Source organism: Cherax quadricarinatus, unplaced genomic scaffold (genome assembly GCF_038502225.1).
Source record: "Cherax quadricarinatus isolate ZL_2023a unplaced genomic scaffold, ASM3850222v1 Contig3994, whole genome shotgun sequence".
Classification (NCBI taxonomy): Eukaryota; Metazoa; Arthropoda; class Malacostraca; order Decapoda; family Parastacidae; genus Cherax; species Cherax quadricarinatus.
The window spans coordinates 25955-36699 of record NW_027199020.1 but is presented as its reverse complement, the minus strand read 5'-3'; the positions used below and the strand labels follow the sequence as shown (position 1 = coordinate 36699).

At 41.0% G+C, this 10745-nt stretch overlaps 1 protein-coding gene across 1 annotated transcript; it reads right to left on the bottom strand.

Annotated features, from left to right (window-relative positions):
• Window positions 1–3635: 3635 nt before the first annotated feature.
• Window positions 3636–5749, bottom strand: LOC128705380 (polyubiquitin-C). The gene is made up of 2 exons (XM_070081751.1): window positions 4609–5749; window positions 3636–4519 (listed from the first exon to the last, which is right to left on the bottom strand). Exons 1-2 carry the CDS (start codon window positions 5698–5700, stop codon window positions 3782–3784), a joined length of 1830 nt encoding a protein of 609 aa, XP_069937852.1. The 5' UTR covers window positions 5701–5749; the 3' UTR covers window positions 3636–3781.
• Between the last annotated feature and the right edge of the window lie 4996 nt (window positions 5750–10745).

Genomic DNA, 10745 nt, shown 5'->3' with positions numbered 1-10745 from the left:
CACTTCCCAACTGATTATTATAATCAAAAAGAAGCGCTAAGCCACAAGGGCTATACAGCGCTGCACTTCCGAACTGAGCTATGCTCAGTGAAATTGCCTAATTAGACAAGATCACTAAATATGCAATAGTTTTTCCAGGTAATTGTAGCTTTGGGTGAACGGAAACAATGTCTAGTCAAACCTTCATTTACAACTCACGGAACTTCTTGCATTATTACCTGTCATAGGGGAGAGCTAAATGCTTAGGTGCCATACAGCACCGGGGGGGGGATAATCGGAGGCATTTAAGTTTGATCCAAGGAAGGATAGAGCAGGTTCAATTTCTTGGATCATGAGCCCCCCTCGTTGGCATGAAGGAACCTCCCTTGAGAGGAAACCTCTGGTAATATTTCCAGCATCAGAGGTCCAGCCAAATGGCAACCCGGTGCCTCACTTGACTTACCTTCACATGATCAAATTTCCATTGACTGGAGAGGCGCTACCAACGTTAGAGGCTTCTAGTGGGCTTTTTCGCTCTACCTAAGAGTTTAGTTTCACAAGGAAATTTCATCATTAATGTGACTCAATGGAGAGGGATGTGGGTGGTATTTTGATTAGATAGGTGGAAGACTAACTATTCATTATTACATTCATGGGGAAGCACCAAACCCATAGGGGTCATACAGTGACACGGAATGGAAAGCATTCAGGCTCGATTCAAGAAATTGGAACACTGGCCTAATTCCTTACATCAAGATCACCTGACCAAGGAACCTTCTCTTCTCCCATCCCCTTCCGTATAGGAGTATCGTCGCTATATATTTTTTTCCACTTTTAGTCAGGTAAAGCGCTTGTGAAGCACTTAGGTTCGATCCAAGGTGTGGCTAAATACAATTCCTTGGATCAAGAGCCTCTCAACGGCATTCGGGCATTTCCCTTGAGGTGCTCAACTTTCATGGGTCTTAAAACACGACTGTTAAGGAACTCGCTATCAAGAGTCAGACCTGTGGCGATACAGGGATGGTGGTTCAATCTTTCCCCAGCTCATTTGACTTTCCACTGATATTACATTTGTAGCGCGGGAACACTAACCCTTTAAGGATTATGCATTATGGTTAAGCGCTAACTCGTAAGGGTCAGGCTATGCCAAAGGGGCTGAAGCCCAGAAAATAAAAAAATGCTGCTTCAAGCCTAGTCCCTCAGGTGCTCTTCCAACCAGACTGCCACACAAACTGTTCCTATATAAAACATCTGGAACGGCATCCGGACAATATATATTATCGTGAAGTGCCAAACTCGTAGGGGCCACACAATGCCTGGAGAATGGGAGGAAATTGGGTTCGATTTAAGAAACGGACATGCTAAATTCCTGGGTAATGAGAGGCAGACTAAAATTTACAAATCTCTCATAACCAAGACTTTCACCCTTCTCTCTGTCCGAACTGTTTTAACCTGTTTAGATTGAACAGATAAATTACTTAATTTGAAAGGCGCTATAGAAGCTTAACTACCCGTCCCCCTTCCAATAAACACCAAGGATAATTACAACGACTCGAAAATAAGAGCATTCCGGTTCGATCCAAGGAAGAACAGGTCAAGTTCGTTGGATCAAGCTCCTCACTAGGGTAAAGGAATTGCTCATGGTAAATTTCCACACTGAAGAGGTTCCACGCTTTCAATTTAATTACGACTAAAGTCTTCAAAATTGTTACGGTTCCACGCTTTCAATTTAATTATGACTAAAGTCTTCAAAATTGTTACAATCAAAATTGAGCGCTAAGACCACAAAGGTCATGCAGCGCTGTAGGGGTCGGATGTGCTAATGAAATTGCGTAGACCAAAGACTAGTGAGGGTTAGGAGTATGCAGTCAGTAAGGGTAAGAGAGAGTAACTAAGGAAAAAATATCAAATTGGTGTAAATTATTATAATCAAGGGGAAGCGCTAAACCCGTAGGATTATACAGCGCCTGGGGGGGGATGTGGAAGGCATTCAGGCTTAACTCGGGGAACTGGAGCACAGATCCAATTCCCTAAATCAAGAGCCCCTCACCAACATCAAGGAACCTTCCCCGAGGGGATTTGGTGTAAAAAAAGCAGTCGCTGATAAGTTGCTTTAAAGAGTCTAGCAACTACCATTATATTAACACTTAGAAGCACTAAAACTTGCATTGGGAAGCCAAGCAACACCCGAGAATGCAAAAAATCAATGAAGTTCAGTCCTAGGGAAGCACAGTCAAATTCCATGCCTTGAGCACTTAACCATATGGGGTGGGGGGGTAGAAGCGAATCTGAGTGATACCTAGCCAGAGGACAGACTTGCAGAATCTGAGTGATACCTAGCCAGGGGACAGACTTGCAGAATCTGAGTGATACCTAGCCAGAGGACAGACTTGCATTAATGTTTGTGCAAAGAAATTGTATTTGTATATTATAAACCTAAACTATTACTTTCAAGTAATACAAATCAGACTTAATGGCCCAGGGATTACCAAAAATGAGATGCTAAACCCAAGAGGGTGATACAGCATGGCCCAGGGATAAAAAAAAAAAAAAAAAGCCTCTTCCTCTGCTTTACCAGAAGCGGGGGATCTTTCCTCGGGCGTTTTACCATGTGTAAGAAGCGGTGGACCTGAATTTGCTGTAGTTGATTAAATTGTAGCTAGCCTAATTTGTCGTACCAGTTTAATTAGACTAATTTGTCAGTTTTTTTTTTTACCAGAAATCTTATTAAAGGATGAAATCAAGTTATGCAAGCTGGAAATGAATCTTAAAATAATCACAATTAATACGCTAAATCCAAGCATACAGCGCTGGGTAACCATACAAAAAAAGTGAACTGTAGTTTTGATATCACTTGTAAAGTCTGAGTAGTTTAATCATTGAAATTATAATCATGGGGGTGTTAAACCCACAGGATCGCACAGTGCACATGAAGTGGGGGCAAGGATGGACAGTATTCAGGCTCAATTCAGGGTACCGGAGCAGATCAAATTCTCTACTGCAAGAGCCCCTCATTAGCATAAAGGAACCTCCCTCGAGGGGTTAAACCTTTTACATTCCCATGTAGCACTAAACCCATTGGGGCCATACTATTCGATGAATGGACAAAAGTCATTCCTTAGATGAGCCTCATCAGCAATACTATTATACAAAACTAGCACAGGCTCGAGAAAAAAAAAAGCTTTAATACAGGAATACCTAAAACACTGGGCCTAAATTTGATTTAGAGGGTGGAACTGTATAGCAACTGTAAGGACAAGGTGTTCCAGCCTAGTCCAAGGAAGTATTTGTCAAAGATATCCAGGATTATTATTATAATCAAGGGGGAAGCGCTAAACCCGGAGGATTATACAGCGCCTGGGGGGGGATGTGGAAGGCATTCAGGCTTAATTCGGGGAACTGGAGCACAGATCCAATTCCCTAAATCAAGAGCCCCTCACCAACATCAAGGAACCTTCCTTGAGGGGTCTTACACCAGGAACCCCTCAGGTTTAAAGGACACCCTTGAGGGGGCATAGTTAATAGTATGGCATTTTCTAAAATTTACTTGCTATTTCATAGCCACAGCACTTGAAATTTATGAAAATTCTCAAGGCTAGGATCAAGTCCTTCATAAAAGATGCACCTCCCTGCTGAGGTTGCAAATACAATTAAAATAAGTAACTTCCATTTATTTTGTTGTAGTACATTATAAAAAAATTAAGAATATTGGGGGAAAAAAAAAATACAGTACCTACAACTTAAAGGAACAGGCAGAAGTTATAACATTAAGCCGAGAGAGTATTTGTCTTAAATTGAACATTTACTGACCGCCACGGAGCCGAAGAACCAAATGCAAAGTAGATTCTTTTTGAATGTTATAATCTGAGAGGGTGCGACCATCTTCGAGCTGCTTACCAGCAAAGATCAACCTCTGCTGATCAGGTGGGATTCCTTCCTTATCCTGAATCTTGGCTTTCACATTTTCAATGGTATCTGAAGGCTCCACCTCCAATGTTATGGTTTTTCCAGTAAGGGTTTTCACAAAAATCTGCATACCACCACGAAGCTGAAGAACTAATTGCAATGTAGATTCCTTCCGAATGTTGTAATCTGAAAGGGTATGGCCATCTTCGAGCTGCTTACCAGCAAAGATCAACCTCTGGTGATCAGGTGGGATTCCTTCCTTATCCTGAATCTTGGCTTTCACATTTTCAATGGTATCTGAAGGCTCCACCTCCAATGTTATGGTTTTTCCAGTAAGGGTTTTCACAAAAATCTGCATACCACCACGAAGCTGAAGAACTAATTGCAATGTAGATTCCTTCCGAATGTTGTAATCTGAAAGGGTATGGCCATCTTCGAGCTGCTTACCAGCAAAGATCAACCTCTGGTGATCAGGTGGGATTCCTTCCTTATCCTGAATCTTGGCTTTCACATTTTCAATGGTATCTGAAGGCTCCACCTCCAATGTTATGGTTTTTCCAGTAAGGGTTTTCACAAAAATCTGCATACCACCACGAAGCTGAAGAACTAATTGCAATGTAGATTCCTTCCGAATGTCAGGTGGGATTCCTTCCTTATCCTGTAATCTGAAAAAATCTGGAAGCTGATAGTTGCAATGTAGGCCAATGTAGATTCCTTCCGAATGTTGTAATCTGAAAGGGTATGGCCATCTTCGAGCTGCTTACCAGCAAAGATCAACCTCTGGTGATCAGGTGGGATTCCTTCCTTATCCTGAATCTTGGCTTTCACATTTTCAATGGTATCTGAAGGCTCCACCTCCAATGTTATGGTTTTTCCAGTAAGGGTTTTCACAAAAATCTGCATACCACCACGAAGCTGAAGAACTAATTGCAATGTAGATTCCTTCCGAATGTTGTAATCTGAAAGGGTATGGCCATCTTCGAGCTGCTTACCAGCAAAGATCAACCTCTGGTGATCAGGTGGGATTCCTTCCTTATCCTGAATCTTGGCTTTCACATTTTCAATGGTATCTGAAGGCTCCACCTCCAATGTTATGGTTTTTCCAGTAAGGGTTTTCACAAAAATCTGCATACCACCACGAAGCTGAAGAACTAATTGCAATGTAGATTCCTTCCGAATGTTGTAATCTGAAAGGGTATGGCCATCTTCGAGCTGCTTACCAGCAAAGATCAACCTCTGCTGATCAGGTGGGATTCCTTCCTTATCCTGAATCTTGGCTTTCACATTTTCAATGGTATCTGAAGGCTCCACCTCCAATGTTATGGTTTTTCCAGTAAGGGTTTTCACAAAAATCTGCATACCACCACGAAGCTGAAGAACTAATTGCAATGTAGATTCCTTCCGAATGTTGTAATCTGAAAGGGTATGGCCATCTTCGAGCTGCTTACCAGCAAAGATCAACCTCTGCTGATCAGGTGGGATTCCTTCCTTATCCTGAATCTTGGCTTTCACATTTTCAATGGTATCTGAAGGCTCCACCTCCAATGTTATGGTTTTTCCAGTAAGGGTTTTCACAAAAATCTGCATACCACCACGAAGCTGAAGAACTAATTGCAATGTAGATTCCTTCCGAATGTTGTAATCTGAAAGGGTATGGCCATCTTCGAGCTGCTTACCAGCAAAGATCAACCTCTGCTGATCAGGTGGGATTCCTTCCTTATCCTGAATCTTGGCTTTCACATTTTCAATGGTATCTGAAGGCTCCACCTTCAATGTTATGGTTTTTCCAGTAAGGGTTTTCACAAAAATCTGCATACCACCACGAAGCTGAAGACGAAGATCTGAATTGTGTACCTGAAAAAAAAAAAAAGTTTAGTGATAGTACTAATTTCAAGTCCACTACGGTTTAAATTTCAAACTGCGAAGGAATCCATTAGTAAAATTCTGAAGTAAATTTAAAAGTTCACCAAACCAACTTTTGCCTGTCAATATAGGGAATAGCAAATCTTATTTCATAGGTAGCAATAATTTCAACTAAAATTTGCATTTATAAACTAATATGCCTAGCTTCCTTTAAGCCTTCACAATTTTTAAGGGATTAAAATAATTCAATAAGAGTTGATGGTGTACAAAGAAGAAGACGAGTGCTTCCCTTAGTGCAAGGCTGACTTAGAGAAGAGTATCTTATTGTCCATGTTTACCACCATTGTATATATATGTTGGCATGTACATTATACATGCAAGTTACATATCTGAAATACATTCACACACATGTATAACGATTTATTCACTAACTTATGTATGCACTATGTTAAGTTTCTTTCATACTGGTATTTTGTACAATGTGCAGCAGCATATAGTATCAAAATGTAGATACTACATTTATGAATATGTACTTCACAAACCAAATTTACAACTATTAAGACAAGCATTATTTTGAAAACTAATTTTATTTACCCTTTAAATAGCTAAAATAATGTTATATACTGCACATGACAACCTATAAGGTTTCGTGGAGCCAAGGCTTGGGTTATCCTAGCTAATTTACACATTACTATGCATAATTATGCACCTGTACCTAAATGAACTTGCTAAATCTTTGGTATATAATAAATGATTTAAATGCACAGCAGTCTTAACATTTGTGGATTAACCACACTAAGTATAATTATGGGGGGAAGGGGGGGAGAAGCAGGGAGTGATGAAGGCATGGGTACACCAATCACTAGTGTCCTATAGCTTACAATAGTGGAGCACAGCAAAGCGTACTGGTTCATGTAGGTAGGTCCAACTCAAACCATCCACTCATGCCTGTCAAGACTATTTTCAAAGCTACCTGAAGTTTTCAATGCATCTGCATTATTACCAAACTAGGGCTTACCTATAATCTGCATTATTACCAAACTAGGGCTTACCTATAATCTGCATTATTACCAAACTAGGGCTTACCTATAATCTCGCTGTATGAAAATGAGACCAGACAGCTTTCAATACACTATAAAGGTTGGGACAATTTTTGCACAGCAGATTATAGGGAAAGGTAAGGAATTACCTATGTGGGGGTGGGGAGGTGGGGGGGTGGGGAGGTGGTAACCATCCGTGCAACACCAGACTGAATATGGTTGCCAATTGTATTGGTCAGTTTGTAAAAGTTCAGGCAGCATTATTGAAACTTTTCAAAACCCAGGACGACAGGATAGCACATTGGGTTTTAGATGGTGTAAAGTACTTAACTTTAATAGCAAGGAGGGAAAAAAAAATGCTTATGAACCCATTATAAGTGGCATGCCACAGTTTTCAGGACTAACATTTACATTACAGAAGGGACCGATGTACTTTATCTCCTTTATCAGAAACTTTCTGTAAACAAAGACAGGGCACTGAATTTGTGCCCTCTTTAAAAGAGGGCAAAAAGGAAGAGGGGCAAATTCAAGACCAGAATAAGGGGAGGGGGGGAGTCACAGCTTATGAAATCAACCAGTAAGATTTGCCAGTGGATTAGACTGAACAGTTTGTATGTAAAAAAAAAAAAAAAAACTATAGTTTGGCAAGTTATGAACGAGACACCAATCATTAAGAGAACTTTGGGTACCTTCAGAAACAGGTTTGACAGGTAAAAGACTGGATGGGTGCAGGTTTGATCTGCCTAGTACCAAAAGCAGTTTATTAATCTTAATTTTTCTTTACAAGAAAATCATTAACAGGTCTTGAAGAGGGACCTTCCCCTACTGGGCTGCCTGTTTTACGAATTTAATGGATCAACTTTAAAATCCTTTCAGATGGACTTTTGCATTGGTAGGTATATAGTACATGGGTTAAGAATGCAATAAATAATCCAACCTCACACTTCCCTTTAATACAGCACAGTACATACAATTTCCCCGACTGGCAAGTTTGCTGTTCCTGCAAGATTTTTCAGGGTCAAGTAAACTGTTGCTGCACACTCAAGTCCTTCAACAGATACTATACAAGCTAATTTTAATTTTTATTTCTACGTCAGCATTAGCCACAGGAAAACAGGACATGATAAATTATAGCAGGTAATTATGATAGCTAGAAGTAATCGGAATTATTAACGCAATCTTTAGGAATAATGGTAACGAGTCATGACCATGGAGAAGCATTAACCTGTAAGGGTCAAACCATCACCTGGGCAATGATGGGTGACGATTTGATTTGACAATTGTATTAAATGCCTTGGACCAAGAGCTATATCTAAGAATTCCCCCCTTTTATATTCTGGGAGCTTTAAACCTGTAGGATTTACAGCGCCGAGGCTTTAGGCGATCGAGTTCGATCCTAAGAAATTCCATTGCTCGACTCAAACCTCCATCCAATTATTATAATAAAGCGCTAAACCACAAGAGCTATACAGTGCTGTCCCTTTATCCAAGAGATTTTTACAATTCTACCGTCACTAGTTCCTGACTAATCCATACGTAAAAGTACTTAACACCCCCCCCCGCTAAAAAATAAGCTAAGAGGCAAGATTTCGTTCGGATTTTTAACCCGGAGGGTTAGCCACCCAGGATAACCCAAGAAAGCCAGTGCGTCATCAAGGACTAACTTATTTCCATTGGGGTCCTCAATCTCGTCCCCCAGGATGCGACCCACACCAGTCGACTAACAAACAGGTACCTATTTACTGCTAGGTGAGCAGAGCAATTGCTGTAAGAGAAAGTGTCGAAATGTTTCCACCCTCCGGGAATCGAACCCGGACCCTCCATGTGTGAGCGGGAGCTTTAGCCACCAGGCCGCCCCTCTACGGGAGTACTAAGAAAAAAAAAAGTTGACCTGGGATAAATCGCCTCTCACAAGGCCTTTAATTTAAAAGAAATCTGTATATTAGGCCCGTTTTAAACATACGTCTGAATAAATATTTTAGTGTTTCAAAGATACGGAGAATGTTTAAATTTTCAACGTATAACCGCCCTTTTTCCCTTCAATATATAACCACCCTTTATTTTCCTTCACTTCATCACTGGTGCCAGTAACTTGCTAAATAAAGGCGCACTAAATCAATGCAAGGTCTGCATCTAAAGAAGAAAACCACAAGTAATATACTACTTACATAAAGTTATAAGCAAACTGCTCCTCTCTCTCTTACTTGAGCACTCTCGCACATCCTCTCTCGGAGTGTGTGCTGTACTAACCCAGCCGATACGATACGATAGGACTCACAGGTAAGGACCCACGAGGGGCGAGGGGCAAGTGGGGACAGTGCGAAGAATAGATGGTGAGAGGAATGTCTTGAGTTGAAGAGAGAAGAGTCAGGACTAGACCCAACTGCTAAGCCTGGATAAACAATAACGAAGACGACATAAAAGACAACAGGGACTCTGCGGGTGCTGACTGCAACTGACTGGAAGCACTTCAACTTGCAATGACTGGATATGGTTCAGGGACACGTTGTTGCAAAGGCGACGCAAAACGCACATCGCAAGCACTTCAGCCCCAAAAACGCACAAAGACACAGCTATACGGCAATGGCATTTTTAAGTTATTTGAATTTTTAAGCAAAAGTCAGATAATTTATGTGTATTGTGGTGGAGGTGCCGGATCATTCAATGATTGAAAAAGATTTACATCATTGTAAGGACCTCTGAGAGTATCAGCTAAGTATGTAGTCCAGTAGTCATGATATGTTTCAAGTCTGTCAAGTTGTTTGTCACTAAATGTCTTCCAGTATACGTTCAAAGCCGGTGTGTTTGTCGTGAGGTGGAGAGATTCACTGGTGGCAAATTCGTCCCACCTCACTCCCAACACCCAACGTAATGCACGATTCTGGATACGTTGAAATTTTAGTGCGTTTGTCTTGGCAATTAACGTCAGAGCGAGTGGAAAGTAAGAGAGTAGAGGACGAATGAGTGCTTTGTAAAGATGTAGTTTTGTCTTGGGACTGGCTCCTCGCAGCTTATATAACCTTGAAAGTGCAGTTCCCGCCAGTATGGTCTTTGTAGTAATGTGAGATTTTAAGTTCAGTGTGTGGTCGAGGGTAATACCAAGGACAACTGTCGTGAAGGAGCGTGGGATGGGGGTACGGGAAGTGCTTGTTTTGAGTTCGACAGGAGTGGGGACATCACGCATTCTATGGAAGTAAGTGATTTTTGACTTATTTGGGTTGGTTTTGATGCGCCATAATAATTCCCAGGCGGTAATCCTGTCGACCTCTCTTTGTGTTCTGCGTGCAAGGAAACGAAAGTTTTCATGTGTTGTGAGTTGAGTGATGTCGTCTGCGTAAGAAAGGGTAATTGTGTTTGGGTAAAGAGGTTCAGGTAAATCCTTCGTGTAGAGTATATATAGGGTGGGAGATAGGACAGAGCCTTGGGGTACACCCGCTTTTAATGTGAAATAGTCCGAATAATGATCTCTGAACTGTATACGCATCGTTCGGCCATCTAAAAAATGACATAATAATTTCATCATATTTATAGTTAAGTCAAAGGAAGTGCAAAGTTTGTATTTTAATCCTTCATGCCAAACAGTGTCAAAAGCTTTCTCTACATCTTTGGCGACAAGGGCGGAGGTACAGTTCTGGGCTTTATTGATACGTATATAGTTCAGGATTATATTCAAAACGTCTTGGGAAGATCCAGCCACAGTGCCCTCTGCCCTATATATACGACAAGTCACGTGACTCACATCTGCACATGCGCACACCTCTCCATTTCCTTCTATCCTCACCTTTCACACATTTCATTTCCCTATTCTACCTTTACGTTATCTCTTCAAACCCCAGTTCTTAAACCAAGCTATTCTATGTAACCCAGAGATTCTTTTGACATAAATTCTGGAACACATAGATGTTTATTATAGCAAAAACAGGCATTGTAAGGATTGCAGCAGAGATAGGAAGGACG